Raw genomic sequence first — 22,483 nt, forward strand, 5'->3', positions numbered from 1 at the left:
AAGCTCTGACAACTGATGTTTAAAGTTAGTGAGGGAGATAAGAGTCTCCAGCTTCAGAGATTTTTGCAGTTCGTTCCAGTCATTGGCAGCAGAGAACTGGAAGGAATGGCGGCCAAAGGAGGTGTTGGCTTTGGGAATAACCAGTGAGATATACCTGCTGGAGCGCATACGGGTGGGTGTTGCTATGGTGACCAATGAGCTAAGAAAAGGCAGAGATTTGCCTAGCAGTGATTTATAGATGGCCTGGAGCCAGTGGGTTTGGTGACGAATATGTAGTGAGGACCAGCCAACAAGAGTGTACAGGTCACAGTGGTGGGTAGTATATGGGGCTTTGGTGACAAAACGGATGGCACTGTGATAGACTACATCCAATTTGCTGAGTAGAGTGTTGGAGGCTATTTTGTAAATTACATCGCCGAAGTCAAGGATCGGTAGGATAGTCAGTTTTACGAGGGCATGTTTGGCAGCATGAGTGAAGGAGGCTTTGTTGCGAAATAGGAAGCCGATTCTAGATTTAACTTTGGATTGGAGATGCTTAATGTGAGTCTGGAAGGAGAGTTTACAGTCTAACCAGACACCTAGGTATTTGTAGTTGTCCACATACTCTAGGTCAGACCCGTCGAGAGTAGTGATTCAGCAGCGTTCGATTGAAGAGCATGCATTTAGTTTTACTAGTGTTTAAGAGCAGTTGGAGGCTACGGAAGGAGGGTTGTATGGCATTGAAGCTCGTTTGGAGGTTTGTTAACACAGTGTCCAATGAAGGGCCAGATGTATACAAAATGGTGTCGTCTGCGTAGAGGTGGATGTGAGAGTCACCAGCAGCAAGAGCGACATCATTGATATACACAGAGAAAAGAGTCGGCCCAAGAATTGAACCCTGTGGCACCCCCATAGAGACTGCCATAGGTCCAGACAACAGGCCCTCCGATTTGACACATTGAACTCTATCTGAGAAGTAGTTGGTGAACCAGGCTGTTAGGCCTACTGCTGCTAGGTAGCTCTTTCTCTGCTCTCCCCCTCCCCTCTGTCTGTCCTTGATTGCAGGAGTGAAGTCTGGTGTGCGGGAGTCAGGGTTCCAGCTGCAGCTCATTCACCATAATCACCTCAGCCTTTAAGACCCGGTCAAACTTGCCACTCATCGTCAGATCATAGTCAAGACGACCATGTTAGTCTCGCTGTCGACTCAACCTGTTTGTTTTCGCTCTTTGTGTTTTTGGCCTGTTCTATTTACTTTTCTCCTGTGCCACAGATTATTGGAACCTGACTCCTGCCTCCACTTCACTCCTGCCACCACCATCCTGCTTTCCACTACCGGACCTCCCTTTTGGACTCACCACGGACACTAGGACATTACGGTACCACACCTGCCCTGACCTGGATCTGTTACCCTCCCTGTAACCTGGACTTGCTCTTCCCCTATTATTGGAAACCTGGACTAATTGAACATTGTAAATAAACCTGTTAAACCTTCTCTGGCTTGGTGTAGTTGTCTGCATTTGGGTTCAAATCCAGTTAAATCATGACACAGGCGAGGCAGTCATTTGAGAAACCAAGGCTATTTAGTCTGCCAATAAGAATGTGGTGGTTGACAGAGTCGAAAGCCTTGGCCAGGTCGATGAAGACGGCTGCACAGTACTGTCTATTATCGATCGCGGTTATAATATCGTTTAGGACTTTGAGCGTGGCTGAGGTGCACCCATGACCAGCTCGGAAACCGGATTGCATAGCGGAGAAGGTATGGTGGGATTCGAAATGGTCTGTCTGTGGTCTAGTAGTCTGTCTGTGGTCCAGTAGTCTGTCTGTGGTCCAGTAGTCTGTCTGTGGTCCAGTAGTCTACCTGCATGCTTTCTCCTGCTCTGCCTGGCATGTGACTGAGTGATGGAAAAACATGTCATTCACTGATAGAAAGGGGTCGCAGAGAGGTGTGTGTGTGTGTGCGTGTGCATGTGTATGACTGAGTGTGTGCGTGCATATGGGTGTGACGTGTGTGTGTGTGTGTTGTGGTCTGTCCCCAGTCCCCAGGATGAGTCTGACTGTGACAGAGCTGACAGCAACTCAACATTCACATCTCAATACGTACTGTATGTGCCCGCTGGCTAGAATACCTCAATAAATATCTTTAAGACAGTCACACCCACACACACACACACACACACACACAGACACACACACAGACACATACGCACACACAGTCACACATGCACAAACACTTTCACTGTTATGTCCTCTCTTCTCCACACTCCCTCCCTCTCTGTTTGTTCACTTCTCTCCTACTTCTCTCTCTCTCTCTCTCTCCTATTCTCCCCCTGGCTCCCTCACTCTGTTCTTTCCATCCTTCAACCAGTGGTTTTCTAGAGTTGAGAGTCACAAGTCGTGTAGTCATTAGGCCATGAATAATTATAGATACAGGAAAGCTATAACTCTCCTCTCCTCTCCTCTCCTCTCCTCTTCCCTTCCCTTTCCTCTTCTCTCTCCTCTCATTTCCCCCCTCCCCCCTCCTCCTCCTCCCCTCTCCTCCGCTTTCTTCCCTCTCCTCTCATTTCCCCACTCCCTCCTCCTCCCCTCCCCTCCCCTTTCTTCCCTCTCCTCTCATTTCCCCACTCCCCACTCCCCCTCCTCCTCCTCCCCTCCCCTTTCTTCCCTCTCCTCTCATTTCCCCTCTCCCTCCTCCATCTCCTCTCCTCTTCTCTCTTCTCCTCCTGAATGTCAGTCCATTCTCCTCTCAGAGGGTAAAAGCCTATTCTGGTCCTCTCCCCCTCAGGGTTCCCCGATAGAAGTGACCTCCACTCCACCTTCCCAATGACAACCAGCGGTGGAGGAGGAAAGGGCATGAGCATAGCCATGAGAACTAGGGGTGCCCCCTTGCCCCCTCCCCCCAAACAGCACACCAAACTACTGCCCGCGGCTATGGGAAAGAGAGAGGGAGGTAGTGGAGAAGAAGAAAAGTGGGAGGAGAGTGGAAGAGAGAGGGAGGTGTTGGAGGATGGGGTCAGGTGGAGGAGGGACTGAGGACGTGGAAGAAGAGGGGAGGAGGGGGGAGAAAGGGCTAGGAAAGGATAAATAAGTCTAAAACATGATGGGTTATTGTAACTGCATGAAGTTCTGATAATCTAGTGATTGTTCTCATTTAGACTGCTGATATGAGAGAGGAACGCCTGTTTCTTAGGAAGAAATAGGAGGAAAGATTTAGTTCCTGAAATGAAATGATGAGAAGCTCACTGGTGTTCAAGGGATGAAGGAAGGAGGTACTGTGGTAAAGGAGAGAGGAGTAGGATACAAACAGAGGTAGGGAGGGAGGAGAGGAGAGGAGAGGAGGGGAAAAACAGAGGAGCGTAGGAGGGAGGAGAGAGTAACAAGGTAAAAATTAGTGCAGGATGGAGGGAGAAGACGGTCGCCGTGGTGACAAAAAGAGAACAGGGAGGGAGGAGAGGAAAACGACCTGTTTCTCTTTCATTTCTATTTTCATCTCTAACACACACACACAAACACACATACGCACACACAAGCACTTTCACAGTGAGGTCCTTTTCCATCCACTCTCTCCCTAACTCTCTCTGTACTCTCTCTGTACTCTCTCTGTACTCTCTCTGTACTCTCCCTTACTCTCTCTGTACTCTCTCTGTACTCTCTCTTTAATCTCTCTGTACTCACTCTCTCTGTACTCTCTCTGTACTCTCTCTGTACTCTCTCTGTACTCTCCCTTACTCTCTCTGTACTCTCTCTTTAATCTCTCTGTACTCACTCTCTCTGTACTCACTCTGTACTCTCTCTGTGCTCTCTCTGTACTCTCTGTACTCTCTCTGTACTCTCTCTGTACTCTCTGTATTCTCTCTGTACTCTCTCTGTACTCTCTCCCCACTCTCTCTGTACTATTTCTGTATTCTCTCTGTACTCTCTCTGTACTCTCTCTTGCACCCACCTATCTCTCGCTTCCTCTCTCCCCACTATTTCTCTCCTCTCTACTGCTCCTTTCTCTCCCCATCTCTCCCCCTCTCATCTCTCCCAAACCTCTCTCTCTCTCCCCACTTCTCCCCCTCTCATCTCTCCCCCACCTCTCTCTCTCCACCCTCCACCCTCCTCCCTCTCCCCATCTCTCTCTCTCCCCTCATCCTTTCTCTCTCTCCCCCCTCTCCCTCTCTCCCACACCTCTCTCAATCCCCCCTCCTCTCCTCTCTCTCTCTCTCTCTCTCTCTCTCTGCTATGAATGAGTTGACCTGACAGTGCTATTCCTCTGTACTGAGTGCTCAGAGTCTCTCTCTGAATTATTTAGAAGCTGGGACCCCCAGGAGTACTTGTCTTCCCCTCACACACCCTTACGCTCCCTCCTTCTCTCTGTCCCTTAGTCCCTCCCTCCCTCTTTCCCTCTATGTCATCCTCTCTCTCTCTCGACTGCGGTCATTGCCTGGTGCATTCTCGTGCGTGTGTGACTGCTTGACTGTCACATATTCAGATCTGACTGCTGCACTATCAACTCCACAGGTTCATACATTGTGTGTGGTGTAGGGACTGACTGTGCTAGGGTTAATGTATGGATGTATAGAACATGTGGATGTGCTCACACAGCCAGCAAACTCTATCACCATCAGCTAGACATACAGACAAACCAATGGACTCAGTGAGAAAGATGGAGGGATGGAAGGGTGGATGGATGTGTGGATGAGTGCATGACAGACTGACCGATGGACTGACAGACGGACACAGCGGCGGTTGTACGTCCAACTCCTCAGCCTCTAGCTCACTGTGACCAATATATAGTGCTCTAAATAAGAGACCATTGAGGAACGAACGAGGGAGACAGACGGAGGGAGGAAGGGAGAGAGAGAGAGAGAGAGAGAGAGAGAGAGAGAGAGAGAGAGAGAGAGAGAGAGAGAGAGAGAGAGAGAGAGAGAGAGAGAGAGAGAGAGAGAGAGAGAGAGAGAGGGATGTAAAGAGATGGACGGCTGGATGATGTTTGTTGTGTATCGCGGGTCAGAAAGTGTTTGTTGTGTATCGCGGGTCAGCAAGTGTTTTGGGGAATGTAGCTCCGGCAGGAGGGTCAGAGTCAGAGGGCCAGTAAATGACTTTATTTCTGTCTTTCCTCTGACTTCCATCTCACTGCCCTTCATTCACAAACAGGAAGCTACGCTTACAGCCACGCTTATTCACCGTTTTTCATAGCTCTTTTTATGTTGCAGTCTCCCCCCCCACTCTCCCTCTCTGACTCCGTCTCTCCCTCTCTGTCTCTCTTCCCTCCCTGTCTCTGTCTCCCTCTCTCTTTCCTCCCTCTCTCTAACCCCCCCCCTTTCTTTCTACTCCCAATAGAGATGGACCTACCTCGCTCTCACCATGGCAACCTGGTAATCCCTTATCTAGCAGACAAATTCTGACATATTCAGTGACATATACACACACACACACACAAGCACACACACACACACACACACACACACAAATACACACACACACAGGGACACACATATGAAGTCACACACATTGAAGTGAGGAAGCCAGCCATATCCTCCCATAACACACACGCACACACACACACACAATAATCCTATTAACATAACATTATATCAAATGTTATTTGTCACATGCGCCGAATACAACAGGTGTAGACCTACCTTGAAATGTTTACTTACAAGCCCTTAACCAACAATGCAGTTTTAATAAAAAATTGAGTTAATAAAATATTTACTAAATAAACTAAAGTAAAAAAAAAGTAAATAAACTAACAACAATGAGGCTATATACAGAGGGTACCAGTACCGAGTCAATGTGCGGGGCTACAGGTTAGTCGAGGTAAATGAGGTGATATGTACAGTTGAAGTCGGAAGTTTACATACACCTTAACCAAATACATTTAAACTCAGTTTTTCACAATTCCTGACATTTAATCCTTGTAGAAATTCCCTGTTTTAGGTCAGTTAGGATCACCGCTTTATTTTAAGAATGTGAAATGTCAGAATAATAGTAGAGAGAAGGATTTATTTAAGCTTTTATTTCTTTCATCACGTTCCCAGTGGGTCAGAAGTTTACATACACTCAATTAGTATTTGGTAGCATTGCCTTTAAATTGTTTTACTTGGGTCAAACGTTTCGGGTTGCCTTCTACAAGCTTCCCACAATAAGTTGGGTGAATTTTGGCCCAATCCTCCTGACAGAGCTGGTGTAACTGAGTCAGGTTTGTAGGCCTCCTTGCTCGCACACGCTTTCTCAGTTCTGCCCACAAATTTTCTATAGGATTGAGGTCAGGGCTTTGTGATGGCCACTCCAATAACTTGACTTTGTTGTACTTAAGCCATTTTGCCACAACTTTGGAAGTATGTTTGGGGTCATTGACCATTTGGAAGACCCATTTGCGACCAAGCTTTAACTTCCTGACTGATGTCTTGAGATATTGCTTCAATATATCCACATCATTTTCCTTCCTCATGATGCCATCTATTTTGTGAAGTGCACCAGTCCCTCCTGCAGCAAAGCACCCCCACAGCATGATGCTTCCACCCCCGTGCTTCACGGTTGGGATGGTGTTCTTCGGCTTGCAAGCTACCCCCTTTTTCCTCCAAACATAACGATGGTCATTATGGCCAAACAGTTATATTTTTGTTTCATCAGACCAGAGGACATTTCTCCAATAAGTACGATCTATGTCCCCATGTGCAGTTGCAAACCGTAGTCTGGCTTTTTTATGGTGGTTTTGGAGCAGTGGCTTCTTCCTTGCTGAGCGGCCTTTCAGGTTATGTTGATATAGGACTCGTTTTACTGTGGATATAGATACTTTTGTACCTGTTTCCTCCAGCATCTTCACAATGTCCTTTGCTGTTGTTCTGGGATTGATTTGCACTTTTCGCACCAAAGTATGTTAATCTCTAGGAGACAGAACGTGCCTCCTTCCTGAGCGGTATGACAGCTGCGTGGTCCCATGGTGTTTATACTTGCGTACTATTGTTTGTACAGATGAACGTGGTACCTTCAGGCATTTGGAAATTGCTCCCAAGGATGAACCAGAGTTGTGGAGGTCTACACATTTTTTTCTGAGGTCTTGGCTGATTTCTTTTGATTTTCCCATGATGTCAAGCAAAGAGGCACTGAGTTTGAAGGTAGGCCTTGAAATACATCCACAGGTACACCTCCAATTGACTCAAATGATGTCAATTATTCTATCAGAAGCTTCTAAAGCCATGACATCATTTTCTGGAATTTTCCAATCTGTTTAAAGGCACAGTCAACTTAGTGTATGTAAACTTCTGACCCACTGGAATTGGGATACAGCGAATTATAAGTGAAATAATCTGTCTGTAAACAATTGTTGGAAAAATTACTTGTGTCATGCACAAAGTAGATGTCCTAACCGACTTGCCAAAACTATAGTTTGTTAACAAGAAATTTGTGGAGTGGTTGAAAAACGAGTTTTAATGACTCCAACCTAAGTGTATGTATACTTCCGATTTCAACTGTAATGTAGGTAGGGGTAAAGTGACTATGCATAAATAATAAACAGCGAGTAGCAGCAGCGTAAAAAAAAGGAGGGGCCAATGCAAATTGTCCGGGTAGCCATTTGATTAACTGTTCAACAGTCTTATGGCTTGGGGGCAGAAGCTGTTAAGGAGCCTTTTGGACCTAGACTTGGCGCTCCGGTACCGCTTGCCATGCGGTAGCAGAGAGAACAGTCTATGACTAGGGTGGCTGGAGTCTTTGACAATTTTGAGGGCCTTCCTCTGACACCGCGTGGTATAGAGGTCCTGGATGGCAGGAAGCTTGGCCCCAGTGATGCACTGGGCCGTACGCATTACCCTCTGTAGCACCTTGTGGTCGGATGCTGAGAAGTTGCCATATCAGGGAGTGATGCAACCAGTCTGGATGCTCTCGATGGTGCAGCTGTATAACTTTTTGAGGATCTGAGGACCCATGCCAAATCTTTTCAGTCTCCAGAGGGGGAATAGGTGTTGTCGTGCCCTCTTCACGACTGTCTTGGTGTGTTTGGACCATGATAGTTTGTTGGTGATGTGGACACCAAGGAACTTGAAGCTCTCGACCTGCTCCACTACAGCCTCGTCGATGTGAATGGGGGCGTACTCGGCTCTCCTTTTCCTGTTGTCCACGATCAACTCCTTTGTCTTGATCACGTTGAGGGAGAGGTTGTTTTCCTGGCACTACACTGCCAGGACCTCCTCCCTATAGGCTGTCTCATTGTTGTCATTGTGTCACACCCTGACATATGGGACTCTAGTATGTTGAGTCAGGGTGTGGAGTTCTACGTTGTATTTTCTATGTTCGCCTTCTAGGTTGTGTATTTCTATGTTTGGCCGGGTGTGATTCCCAATCAGAGGCAGCTGTCGCTCGTTGTCTCTGATTGGGGATCATACTTATGTAGCCTGTTGGCACTCATTAGTTGTGGGTTCTTGTTCCGTGTTAGAGGCTTGTATTGTGGTTAGCCTTCGGACTTCACGTTACGTTGTTTTGTTGTTTTTTTAGTGTGTTTTTCGTTGTAATAAACATGTATGCTTTTCACGCTGCGCCTTGGTCTGACCCGTCCTTAAACGAACGTGACACATTGATCAGGCCTACCACCGTTGTGTCGTCGGTAAACTTAATGATGATGTTGGAGTCGTGCTTGGCCACGCATTCGTGGGTGAACAGGGAGTACAGGAGGGGACTAAGCACACACCCAGGGTCCTTAGCTTAGTGATGAGCTTTGAGGGCACTATGGTGTTGAACGCTGAGCTGTAGTCAATGAATAGCATTCTCACGTAGGTGTTCATTTTGTCCAGGTGGGAAAGGGCAGTGTGGAGTGTAATAGAGATTGCGTCATCTGTGGATCTGCTGGGGCGGTATGCGAATTGGAGTGGGTCTAGGGTTTCTGGGATGATGGTGTTGATGTGAGCCATGACCAGCCTTTCAAAGCACTTCATGGCTACAGACGTGAGTGCTACGGGTCGGTAGTCATTTAGGCAGGTTACCTTGGCGTTCTTGGGCACAGGGACTATGGCGGTCTGCTTGAAACATGTAGGTATTACAGTTGGTCAGCGCATGCTCTGAGTACACGTCCTGGTAATCCGTCTGGCCCTGCGGCCTTGTGAATGTCGACCTGTTTAAAGGTCTTACTCACATCGGCTAAGGAGAGCGTGATCACAAAGTCGTCCGGAAGAGTTGGTGCTCTCATGCATGCTTCAGTGTTGCTTGCCTCGAAGCGCGCATAGAAGTCATTTAGTTAATCTGGTAGCCACATGTATGATGAAGCTTATTATTTTCAAAAGAAGATTGTTGTTTGTGGCTTTTTAAAAAGCCATGTGAATGAGAGTGGTTGTCTGTGTACAACTTTTGTATGCATGGTGTATACGTGAGGTGTGCATGTGCATTTGTGAGTGTGTGTTTCTCTCTCTGTGTGTGTTCCTGTGTAGTGTCTAATTGATTTACTACCCAGGTCAATGGCTATGCGGTTAAAGAGGAGATCAGCTCACACATCCTGTAGTTAGGTTCTCACTCTCATCACGAGGCAATCATCCCCCAAGTCATATGTTTTTCTGTTCTGATCTGTGTGTGTGTGTGTTTGTGTGTGTGTGCGCGCGTGTGTGTGTGCGTGTGTGTGTGTGTCGTAATTAGTCAATTGCCTTTTTCTAAAAAAAACAGAAGAATCTAAATGCACATTCACTTTATTCCAGTCAACATTACAGTATTTCACACATTGTACAACAAGCCTGGGTTATTACAGTAACAAGCCTGGGTTATTCCGGTAACAACCCTGGGTTATCACATTAACAAGCCTGGGTTATTATAGTAACCAGCCTGGGTTATTACAGTAACAAGCCTGAGTTATTACAGTAACAAGCCTGGGTTATTACAATAACAAGCCTTGGATATTACAGTAACAAGCTTGGGATATTACAGTAACAAGCCTGGGTTATTACAGAAACCATCACATGTCCAAATATATTCACATCAAAAACAAATCATACTGCTGTCTGACAGGCCCATACTGTATGTGTCTGATGATAATACAGGCAGCTATCAAATCAATGAGGCCTAATACTACCCAGTGCACGTGACACACACATGAACACACACACAGGTACTCAGGCTAACTAGCTGAACATTTGGTATTTGGTATTTATTAGGCTTCCCATTAGCCGCTGCAAAAGCATCAGCTACTCTTCCACATTACATAATACATAGTGCAGAACATTATTCCTGCCTGAAAGCTCCTCCCCCACACCTGAACCCTGTCCAATCAATAAAGCTGCTTTCTGTTGACAGACAGATAGCACCTGTAATGAGCCCGATCTTCAGGATTGATTGATTGGTAATAGATAGACGATAGATTGATCTATCTGCTGAATGAATGAATGCACTCCAATCAACTGTATTGATATGGGCTATAGCTGATAGTTGATAGGACATGTCAATACCCAGTAGTAGCCTACTATATATCTCACTGGAAGGGAACTCCTAATACTGCTAACATGCACCCTTCCCCCTTTAACCCTCCCTTAAATGAATCACTAATCTAACACGACTGGATCGGTGAGAGCTAATTGATGCTGCTGCATAGCTGTCATCAATCCAGTCATCTCAGATCAGTGATTACCTAAGGAAGAAAGAGGAAAAAATGTGTTTCATTCAGAATGAAGCAGGAAGAAGTCACAGACCATAAAAAACAATATATATATATAACTGTGATCACATAATGCCATTGGTTGCCATGTGCCAAATGATGAAATCAAATCTTTGGTGTTCTGATCCACATTCATAACAATACATATGATATCTCCATCTCTAGTTATTTGGTCATATCAGTGGGTGAGTTGAATATGACCCAGTTGTGCATGGTGTTTAATTCTGTTTTTATGTGAGTAGTTCTGAACAATGAGACAGAAGTACTGTGAAAAGAGGGATTGTTTTCATCTGTACTATAAATACAGTCACTGCGGTGTGTGTGTGTCTGTCTGTGTGTGTGTGTGTGTGTGTGTGTGTGTGTGTGTGTGTGTGTGTGTGTTTGTGCTATGCAGTGTGAGGGTTTGGCCACTAGGCTGTGCATGGGAGAAACTCAAGATGATACTGTACCTCTCAGGCCGTTTGGGTGAGACCCGTTACTCCTTTGCAGTGGTGTGTGTGTGTTCAGTGTGTGTTCAGTGTGTTCAGTGTGGCCTGGGTACAGGGTGTTGCAGGGTCATGTGTTCAGCTCCAGTGAAGGGCAGTCTGTGTGTACAGTAGTGGTTCACCACCTCTGGTATACTGTTGAACACACAGCTACTCTGGTCCAGGGTATAACCCAGACCCTTACTGCCCTTAGTCTGGGCCACGATGATATGGACACAACACTGACTGGTCCTGAGAGAGAGAGCGAGAGAGAGAGAGAGAGAGAGAGAGAGAGAGAGAGAGAGAGAGAGAGAGAGAGAGAGAGAGAGAGAGAGAGAGAGAGGGAGAGAGAGAGAGAGAGAGAGAGAGAGAGAGGGGGAGAGAGAGAGAGAGAGAGAGAGAGAGAGAAAATAGGGGGAGAGAGAGAGAGAGAGAGAGAGAGAGAGAGAGAGAGAGAGAGAGAGAGAGAGAGAGAGAGAGAGAGAGAGAAATAGGGGGAGAGAAAGAGAAAGAGAAAGAGAGAGAGAGAGAGAGAGAGAGAGAGAGAGAGAGAGAGAGAGAGAGAGAGAGAGAGAGAGAGAGAGAGAGAAATAGGGGGAGAGAAAGAGAAAGAGAAAGAGAGAGAGAGAGAGAGAGAGAGAGAGAGAGAGAGAGAGAGAGACTTGTGTGAGTGTAATATTTACTGTTCACTTTTTATTGTTTATTTCACTTTTGTTTACCCATTTCACTTGCTTTGGCAATGTAAACATATGTTTCCCATGCCAATAAAGCTCCTTGAATTGAGAGAGCGAGAGGAGGGGGGAGAGATAGAGAGGGAGTGAGGAGAGAGAGAGGGAGGGGTAGGAGGGGGAGAGAGAGAGAGAGAGAGAGAGAGAGAGAGGGGAGGGAGAGGGAGAGAGAGAGAGAGAGAGAGAGAGAGAGAGAGAGAGAGAGAGAGAGAGAGAGAGAGAGAGAGAGAGAGAGAGAGAGAGAGAGAGAGAGAGAGAGAGAGAGAGAGAGAGAGAGAGAGAAAAACAACCATATTACTTCAGTAACAGGGAGAGATGCAGTGCTATAGCTACATAACTAGAGGATACAGTAGGGATGTCTGGACTGTGGCAAAGGGTTAGGGGCTTAGTTATTCCAACACATGCTGCTCACCCTCCATGTATGTGGATGTGTAATGTGGTTCATGATGAGCGCTCACTGAAGAGTGATAAGTGTAACACACACACACACTCACTTGAGCGCGATGGAGTATTTGCTGGTCCCTGATTCGCTGTCTCTAACCAGGAAGCTGGCATCCCTACAGCGCTGGAGCTGAGCCTCTGCCTGCTGGCGGCTCACACTGCCATGGTACCAGCTAGAGGAGGGGGAGGGGGGTGAAGAGAGGGATGAGGGGAAAGAGAGAGAGAAACAAACATACAGTACATATAATCTTTAGAGCTCCATGAAGGTACTGCAGAGCTTCAGAGCAGTATATGGATGGGGATGAATGTCATATTGAAGGTTAGGGGGAGGAATATGGGGAGGGTTGGGGAGTTAGAGGACGGTAGGAGGGAGAGATAGAGAATGCTTGCTTAGCGAGTGCCACTTCCTCCTGACTCGGCTCACACTGAGGCTCGAACCCAGGACCTCTGCCTTGCTAGCACACATAACCGCTCTCCTGAAGCATCTTACCAGTCAGCGCCATCGAAAAGTTAAGTATTCGCTGGCGCAGGTGGGGACACTTCAGGCTGAGGACTAAGTACAGACTACAGCAATACACTATGACGATATACAGTCTACAGTGCCTTTAGAAAGTATTCACACCCTTTGACTTGTTCCACATTTTGTTGTGTTACAGCCTGAATTTAAAATTGATTAAATTTAGATTTTGTGTCACTGGCACAATACCCCATAATGTCAAAGTGGAATTTTGACAAATTAATAAAAAATGAAACACTGAAATGTCTTGAGTCAATAAGTATTCAACCCCTTTGTTATGGCAAGCCTAAATAAGTTCATGAGTAAAATGTGCTTAACAAGTCACATAAGAAGTTGCATGGACTCACTCTGTGTGCAATAATAGTGTTTTTTAATGACTACCTCATCTCTGTACCCCACACATACAATTATCTGTAAGGTCCCTCAGTAGAGCAGTGAGTTTCAAACACAGATTCAAACACAGAGCCCAGGGAGGTTTTCCAATGCACCTATTGGTAGATGGGTACAAATAAACACAGCAGACATTGGATATCCCTTTGAGCATGGTGAAGTTATTAATTACACTTTGGATGGTGTATCAATACACCCAGTCACTACAAAGATACAGGCGTCCTTCCTAACTCAGTTGCCGGAAAGGAAGGAAACCGCTCAGAGATTTCACCATGAGGCCAACGCTGACTTTAAAACAGTTACAGAGTTTAATGGCTGTGATAAGAGAAAACTGAGGATGGATCAACAACATTGTAGTTACTCCACAATACTAACCTGGCAAAGTGAAAAGAAGGAAGCCTGTACAGAATAAAATATTCCAAAACACAGTGGTGTAAGTACTTAAGTAAAAATACTTTAAAGTGCTACTTAAGTAGTTTTTTGGGGTATCTGTACTTTACTTTAATTTTTATATTCATGGCAACTTTTACTTTTACTTCACTACATTCCTAAAGAAAATTATGTACTTTTTACTCCATACATTTTCCCTGACACCCAAAAGTACTCGTTACATTTTGATAGGAAAATGGTCCAATTCACACACTTATCAAGAGAACATCCCTGGTCATCCCTACTGCCTCTGATCTGGAGGACTCACTAAACACAAATGCTTCGTTTGTAAATTATGTCTGAGTGTTGGAGTGTGCCCCTGGCTATCCGTCAATAAAAAAATATAAAAACATTGTGTGGTCTGGTTTGCTTAATATAAGGAATTTGAAATGATTTATACTTTTACTTTTACTTTGATACTGAAATACATTTTAGCAATTCCATTTACTTTTGATACTTAAGTATATTTAAAGCCAAATACTTTTAGACTTTTACTCAAGTAGTATTTTACTGGGTAACTTTCACTTTTACTTGGGTCATTTTTTATTAAGGTATCTTTACATTTACTCAAGTATGAAAATTGAGTACTTTTTCAACCACTGCCAAAACATGCATCCTGTTTGCAATAAGGCACTAAAGTAAAATTGCAACAAATGTGGCAAAGAAATTAACTTTATGTCCTGAATACAAAGTGTTATGTTTGGTGAAAATCCAACACAAGACATCACTGAGTACCACTTCATATTTTCAAGCATGGTGTTGGCGGCATCATGCTACACTACATGACCAAAAGTATGTGGACACCTGCCAGTCGAACATCTCATTCCAAAATCGTGGGCATTAATAAGGAGTTGGTGCCCCCTTTGCTGCTATAACAGCCTCCACTCTTCTGGGAAGGCTTCCCACTAGATGTTGGGACATTGCTGCGGGGACTTGCTTCCATTAAGTCACAAGAGCATTAATGAGGTTGGGCACTGATGTTGGGCGATTAGGCCTGGCTCGCAGTCGGCGTTCCAATTCATTCCAAAGGGGTTAGATGGTGTTGAGGTCAGGGCTCTGTGCAGGTCAGTCAAGTTCTTCCACACAGATCTCAACAAACCATTTCTGTATGGACCTCGCTTTGGGCACAGGGGCATTGTCATGCTGAAACAGGAAAGGGCCTTCCCCAAACTGTTGCCACAAAGTTGGAAGCACAGAATCGTCTAGAATGTCATTGTATGCTGTAGCATTAAGATTTCCCTTCACTGGAACTAAGGGGCCTAGCCAGAAGCATGAAAAACAGTCCCAGACCATTATTCCTCCAACTCAAAACATTAAGGTTGGCACTATGCATTCTGGCAGGTAGCGTTCTCCTGGCATCCGCCAATCCCAGATTCGTCCGTCGGACTGCCAGATGGTGAAGCGTGATTCGTCACTCCAGAGAACGCGTTTCCACTGCTCCAGAGTCCACAAACCGTTCTCGTGCTGATGTTGCTTCCAGAGGCAGTTTGGAGCTCAGTAGTGAGTGTTGCAAACGAGGACAGGCGATTTTTACACGTTACGTGCTTCAGCACTTCAGCTTGCATTTCGTACCACTTCGCAGCTGAGCCGTTGTTGCTCCTAGACGTTTCCACTTCACAATAACAGCACTTACAGTTGACCGGGGCAGCTGTAGCAGGGCAGAAATTTTACTAACTGACTTTTTGGAAAGGTGGCATCCTATGACTAGCCGGTTACCACCCGGTTACTCAACCCTACACCTTAGAGGCTGCTGCCCTATGTACATACTGTAGACATAGAAGGAATCACTGGTCACTTTAATGATGGAACACTAGTCACTTTAATAATGTTTACATACTGCTTTACTCATTTCATTTGTATATACTGTATTCTATCCTACTGTATAGATTCTATCCTCGTCCTAATATTTATATATGTCTTAATTGCATTCTTTACTTTTAGATTTGTGTGTATTGTTGTGAATTGTTAGATACTACTGCACTGTTGGAGCTAGGAACACAAGCATTTCGCTACACCCGCAATAACATCTGCTAAATATGTGTATGTGACCAATACAATTTGATTTGATTTGATGACGGTGCCACGTTGAAAGTCACTGAGCTCTTCAGTAAGGCCATTCTACTGCCAATGTTTGTCTGCATGGAGATTGCATGGCTTTGATGCTCAAATGTATACACCTGTGAGTAACAGGTGTGACTGAAATAGCCAAATCCAGTCATTTGAATGGGTGTCCACATACTTTTGTATATATAGTGTATCTCAATCTCCCCCCCCCCCATCCAGCCCCTCCCTTCTCCTTCTCCTCTTCCCTTACCTCTGTTTCTCCATGGGCAGGGTGGGGTCCACTTTGCCTGTCTCCGCCTTGGGTGTGGAGGTGGGGGAGGGAGGAGAGGAGGATGGGGAAAGTTTGGGAGTGGGAGAAGAGTGAGAGGTGGGAGAGGGGGGAGAGGAATGAGAGAGAGGCGAGGGAGGAGAGAGTTTGAGAATGGGGGAGGTAGGGGAGGAGGGAGAGGGGACGAGGACTTTCTTGTTCCAGGTCTTCTGTCTGAGGGTCTGCTGATGACTGAGAGTCTGCTGTCTGCTGGGTGGAGGAGCTTCCTCTTTAGGGGGCGAACTGCTCATTCCCTTCTTAAACTGGACTGAAGAGAGAGAGCGAGAGGAGAGAGAGAGAGAGAGAGAGAGAGAGAGAGAGAGAGAGAGAGAGAGAGAGAGAGAGAGAGAGAGAGAGAGAGAGAGAGAGAGAGAGAGAGAGAGAGAGAGAACTGTGTATTTTTGTGTATCATTGTTGTATCCAATATGTTCCCTCTCCTTCCCTCCCTCTACCTCCCTCCTTTTACCTCCCTCCCTCTGGAAAACATATATCTACCTGTCAGTGCTCTGACAATGTCCTCCTTCCTCCACTCCCAGGGTAGTTCATACTCTCCAGGGGGGCGAGGGTCTGACTCCGGCCGTGTCACAGGGATCCACACCCCTCCTGCCTCCCCCTCCGTCTCTAGCAGCCCCTCATAGGGAGTGTCGTAGATGTGGGGGGGTGTGGGCTTACCCCCTTCTCCATCTCCCTTGGGGAGCAGCACACACACCTTCAGCAGGTCCTTGGAGCCCCGCCTACGAATACCTACAAAGTCATAAGAACAATAACATAGTCACATGTTGATATCAAACCCTCAACTCAGCCATTGCAATATTACTGCTGATGTGACATAATTGTGATCCATTGTTCAGTTCTACAATCTTAGAAAAAAAATATGCTATCTGGAACCTAAAAGGGTTCTTTGGCTGTCCCCATAGGAAAACCCTTTGAAGAACCATTTTTGGTCCCAGGTAGAACCTTTTACACAGGGGGTTCTACATGGAACCCAAAATAGTTCTGCCTGGGACCAAGAAGGGTTCTACCTGGAACCAAAAAGGGTTATCCTATGGGTACAGCAGAAGAAACCTTTTGGAAGCCTTTTTTCTGAGAGTCTAACACACAACTTCGTAGCTTGTGATGTGGTCTGTGGAGGCCAGTCTGTGGAGGCCAGGCCGTCAGGTAGCCTGTGTGTCTGGGCTATTGTGTGACTAAACAATGGAGCTACGGGAAGAAAGGTCAACACAGTGCCTGATTGGCTGACAGAACGGACCTCTTCCTGAATTCTGGGAAGTGATTGGGTGAGACCAGGAGGAGGGGGGGGTCTTTTGGTTCTTTTCACACAAAAGTAAAGTAAAATGTAATGTAAAATGGAAGGGGTGGGGGGGAACAACTGGTGGCAACTTCCTTTCCAGAGAATGGGGTAAAGGAAACAGAGGCAGGAGACAGGAAGTCCAAGAGGAAGCTGCACCCATTGTCGCAGCACAACACCATTCCCATAGCAACCGCCCGTAGGGAAGGAAGTCAGGGGAGAGAGAGCGGAGGGTCTCGTTCTAGTCCGATCCTTTAAAAACCTTTTAGAGCAGTAGTCTACAACCTTGACTCTGGAGAGCTGCAGGGAGTGCAGGCTTTTGTTCCAGCCCAGCACTAACTCCAGCCCTGATTCCACTAATCAAGATCTCAATGATTAGTTGATTAACTGAGCCAGTGTGTATCAGCGCTGCGCTGGAACAAAAGCCTGGACTCCCTGTAGCTCTCCAGGACAAGATCTGACCCCTGACCTTTGACTTGACTGACCTGTGATGATGACCTGGGCGTCATAGGGCTCCATGTATCCATCGTTCTCTCCCTCCCTCTCCGCCTCCCTCTGCTCCCTCGTTTTCTCTGCGTCAAACGGGTCAGCATAGTCCTCCAGAATAATCAGCTACACAGCGGGAGAGAAGGTTTTTTTAAATGTATTTTTATTTAACCTTTATTTAACAAGGCAAGTCAGTTAAGAAAAAATTATTATTTACAATGACGGCCTACCCCAGCCAAACCCGGACGACGCTGGGCAAATTGTGTGCCGCCCTATGGGACTCCTAATCACGGCCAGATTGTGATACAGGGTCTGTAGTGATGCCTCTAGCACTGAGATGCAGTGCCTTAGACCGCTGCGCCACTCTACCTAACCTTCACAGTATTATACTGTAGGCCTTCTGCCAGAGTAACTGCAATAACCTATGTAATTACACTGTAACAGTCTAGTTGGTATGGAAACGTCTCCTTTACGATCTGGGAATGTTTCTTGGGGAATCTCCCCTGCTCTGTGCTCTGTGTGTGTCTTCCCTCCCATGGCTCTGTGTGTGTCTGAGTGTTTACGTGTCTGTCTGACTGCCTGTATGATCTTTATGAAAGTGGATCCAAAGCGATCTGAGCTACCTGTGGGAGAGCTACAGTCACAACAGTGTTAGGTGATATTATGCCTCAGACAAAGCCTTCACTGGGGGCAGAAATAGAGGAGGAGAAAGAGGTATAGTGTGTGTGTGTGTGTGTGTGTGTGTGTGTGTGTGTGAGTGCGTGCGTGTGTGTGTGTGTGACAGCAGTTAGGGGGAAAGGAAAGGAAGGGACACAGGAAGACAGACTGGGGGAATGAGGTTAGGTCTCATTGTGTGTTTTCTGTACGGCTGGTCCCGAGCGCTGTGGCATGAATGCAGCTGGTTCTAAAAGCACAGTGCATTGTGTGGTGAGGAAAGAAAGACAAGAGGGGGGAGGGAGGGGTAGAGACAAAGGCTGAGGTGGGAGAGAGATACTGATCACAACTCTCAGAGCTACAGTTCTTTCTTTATATCAGTGCACACATACATGTATGGAAGCTCGTTCCCTCCACCCAAAATAATAATAATCTGACTATGAGATAGTAAGTCATAATTATGAGATAGTAAGTAATTGTAATGAGATACTAAGTCATAATTATGAGATAGTAAGTCGTTATTATGAGACAATACGTCATAATCATGAGAGTAAGTCATAATAATGCGATACTAGGTCAGAATTCTGAGATAGTAAGTAATTATTAGGAGATACTAAGTCATAATTATGAGATAGTAAATCATTGTTATGAGATAGTTCATCATAATTATGAAATACGTTTAGGCAATCAGTATTACGTGAATCACACATTTTGTGTGTGTGTGTGTGCGCTTTTGTGTGTGTGTGAGAGAGAGCAAGAAAGAGAGAGAGAGAGAGAGAGGGAGAGAAACATGTCCATGAATTATAATCCACATAATAATTCACATTTCCTGTTGTTGCAGGATTATATATATTTTTTGTATTTATTAGGGATCCCCATTAGCTGCTACTCTTCCTGGGGTCCAAACATATTAAAGCACTTATATTACATATAAAACAAAAGATAAAACAGTACATCATATAACATTATTACACCTCTACATATCTACAATACAAAATGTTTAATAGCACCATACAACAATATCACTATGTGTGCGTATGCATGTGTCTGTACCTTTGTGTGTGTGTAAGATCCTACATCTGTATGTGAGAGTCCTTGTGTCTATGTATTTAAGAGTGGTTACATTTCTCCTGCCCCATTCCTCAGCTGTTTACCAAATAAAGTGGCGGGGAGTACGCTTTGTTCTTGTTTGAATCACAGATTTCCTTTTTAAAAGGGGTCGTGGCCTGCAGGACTTTTCAATGTCCATGATCCAGACTTATTATCTCATAATTATAAATATAATGAGCTTCCATATGCTTCCATACACATACCACAATAAACAACAGGATCAAATGTGAATTACAGTAAGCCTAATAACACTGTAGGGCTAATTATAGCATTATAGCATATATTGTTGCTGCCAAATGCCTTTTTCATTTTTGTTTGTTCGATCTAAGACTTTGTTGACAAAGATGTCAGTACCAAATCTGAGCCACTCACCATCGCTGATTTGATGTCCGCCTTCCCCCTCTCGTTTTCGAATCCCACCTGTTCACTTGTACCGCTGTTTTTGGGGCCCTTGTCCTGTTTGTCCACCTTGATCATCCTGCTGATGTACGCATGCGCCAAACTGGATGTCCTGGTGGGCCGATGCTCCTCAGATGCCCCCGTCTCGAGCTTGGAATTCTTCCTACTCTTCCCAGGGATGAGACTGTCCCAGATCTTACCGTCCTTAAACGAGTTCCCGCCAGTACCCGAGCCGTTCCGACCCAGTTCGATGGCCGAGTTTTTCCGGTTTCTCCCGGTCAGTATAGAGCCCATCCCTCCAGCACTTTCCTTGACCCGGTTCCCCTTCAGACTGGTCCCCGGGGTTAGCCCGTGTCTGGGTCGTGTTTGAGGGCCGGATTCGGAGGCTGAGCGGACGCGTTCGGTCCCGTTCTTCAGATTGATGGGGAAACTGAACCACTTTGCCATGGCTGGTTACGATCAATGACCGTTTTTTTCTTTCTAGCTTTGGCTTTAAACTTATCCTAATATAACACACTCACTTAGGTCTACGTAGTCTTACTTTTTATAAGTCATCCGCAATCGAGACACAGAGAATAGTTGGTAAGCCTACATAAAACTTTCCAAGCACATTCATCCACGACCACATAGGCCTACGTTTACGCACGGCGCGCCTGGTATCTTATCCGATTTACCCCTTTTGTGATGTTAATTTCTTTCAACAAATTATTCATAATGATTTCTACAGCATAAATTTGGTAGTAAATGTTCTCATAGAATTTCAACCCCAAACTTCACCCCATCTGTCGCTTGACCCACTTCTCTTTGTCGTTCCACGGTGCGTAAAGTTACCTCTCCTTTCATCGACTTGAAACGCCTATAATATCTATTTCTGACAGTCGCTTTCTCTTTATCTCGAAGCTATCCCCGCAGTTTAAAGAGTAATCTTTGGAGAGCGTAGAATCGGAAGAACTGGAAGTTTTTCTTCGCACTCACTAATGATGATCCCATTCCCGGAGCGACTGATGTATAGAGCGGGCTGTCAAAGCTGAGTGCTGGAGAGAGAAGTGCGTGTGTGAGAGAAAGAGTTTGGTGGAGTTGGGAAATGGGTGTGGTGGTGGACTAGCCTACAGCAGAATGGTCAAAAAACGCCTATAACTATGCCTATAGTAGGCTATTATTCACTAACAGGGAGGAGACAGGGCAGCTTTGGCAACGCATTTCTCAATTGATGGTCATTCTTAGCCAACATGTTGTGAATTTAATCATTAATTTGAGATTTTTTTAAAATTAATTGTTTTCCTACATTTATTTAGTAGTCATCATAGCCATATTACAACATAGCCAATATTTATTAATCAACATAGCCAATATTAACCTACATTGTATGAAGGTGGTGTGTGCAACACAACAGGCTGCAATTAAACATTTCATCCAAAAATATGAACACAGCTTGAATTCACATGTATGGGCACCACAATGAGTGAGAACAAATATTTTTTCAAAACAAGAAAATATGTCATTTGTGGGGAGAATTTTTCATCGAGGGAAAGATTCTCATGCTTTCGTTGACATTTCATCGGTCGATTCAGGTTACTATAATAAACTGTCCCCTAGTCCTCTGTCCTAATTTCCAATAACCTGTCATAACTAGGCCATGTGTGCTAAAGGCGCCCTCTGCCGGGGATATGGTAGATCAAGTGGAACGGTTAGACTATTTGGTTGGTTTGGTATGGGACGCGTGGAATTTGAGGAGCGCAAACTGATTCATGCACAAGTTGTGATGCGTTTCGTTTGTTTGTTTCTGCATTAGCTTACCTCATTCTTAGCAGTTAAAAAATTGTATTATGACAATCACAGCACTAGGCATTTTCATTCACAAAGACTTCTCCCCTGGGTCAATTTATCACAGATTGACAGACCAGACTCACCAATATTCAAAGCGGGCGCTGTCTAGAGCACCGCCTACTGCTATGTGTTCAACCAATACCTGTATTCCCTCTAGCGGGGCTGGGCGGTTCGTTTGACATCGGTCACAAAGGTAACAGGTTGGAGCTGTATATAACGAACTGTCTGTCTCGAAAAATTGATATACGCTGCTTTTTCAGAAGTATTTTCAGCCTGATTTAAACCTTGTTTTTATTAACACCAAGTAAAACAACAGAAGAGGACTCGAAAATAAATTGATGAGTTGTACTACTTTGGCCAAATAGCAGGTATGTTTTGGATGTTGTTTAGTTCGCTCTAGTTAGCTAACGTGTATAGTTAGCAAGCTAGCTACCGAACTAACCCAGTCAGCTAGCTAGCTAGTTATGACAGTATTTTAGGGTTAACTTGCTCATTACAGACACATAGCTAACTAATACATTTGCCCGCTCCGTCTTTGATAACTTGCTATCTTGTTGGTGTCTAACCTAAGTTAACTTTTAATGATGGCAGAACGGTGCTGGATAACGTCACTCAGAATTTAAATGCGAAGGTCACGGAGCAGGTGTAACATTGCAATGCCTCATCTAGATCTCTCCCGTAGTGAAATTCTCATTTAAAACCATGTGTACAGTCAGTGTACCCATCTGTCAATGTCACACATTCTCTTTTTACATGTCAGTTATTTGACGCTTTCTCAGAGCTCA

General features: G+C 45.3%; 1 protein-coding gene across 1 annotated transcript; it reads right to left on the bottom strand.

The window, feature by feature from the left end:
* Nucleotides 1-9,619: 9,619 nt before the first annotated feature.
* LOC121542707 (SH2 domain-containing adapter protein E) lies at nucleotides 9,620-21,005 on the bottom strand. Its single transcript, XM_041852207.2, has 6 exons — nucleotides 19,845-21,005; nucleotides 17,708-17,834; nucleotides 16,430-16,678; nucleotides 15,878-16,202; nucleotides 12,281-12,400; nucleotides 9,620-11,310 (listed from the first exon to the last, which is right to left on the bottom strand). The coding sequence occupies exons 1-6, from the start codon at nucleotides 20,316-20,318 to the stop codon at nucleotides 11,118-11,120; spliced, it is 1,488 nt and encodes a 495-aa protein (XP_041708141.1). The 5' UTR covers nucleotides 20,319-21,005; the 3' UTR covers nucleotides 9,620-11,117.
* Nucleotides 21,006-22,483: the final 1,478 nt, after the last annotated feature.

Source organism: Coregonus clupeaformis, chromosome 28, assembly GCF_020615455.1.
Source record: "Coregonus clupeaformis isolate EN_2021a chromosome 28, ASM2061545v1, whole genome shotgun sequence".
Lineage (NCBI taxonomy): Eukaryota > Metazoa > Chordata > Actinopteri > Salmoniformes > Salmonidae > Coregonus > Coregonus clupeaformis.

Bases quoted from the DNA above. Each gene is read 5' to 3' on its own strand.
- LOC121542707 (XM_041852207.2), bottom strand. From the start codon at position 20,318: ATGGCAAAGTGGTTCAGTTTCCCCATCAATCTGAAGAACGGGACCGAA. The intron at 16,679-17,707 runs GTCAGTCAAGTC...ATGACTTTGTAG, and splicing joins CGCCCAGGTCATCATCACAG to GTATTCGTAGGCGGGGCTCC. The intron at 11,311-12,280 runs GTGAGTGTGTGT...TCTCTCTCTCAG, and splicing joins AAATACTCCATCGCGCTCAA to GACCAGTCAGTGTTGTGTCC.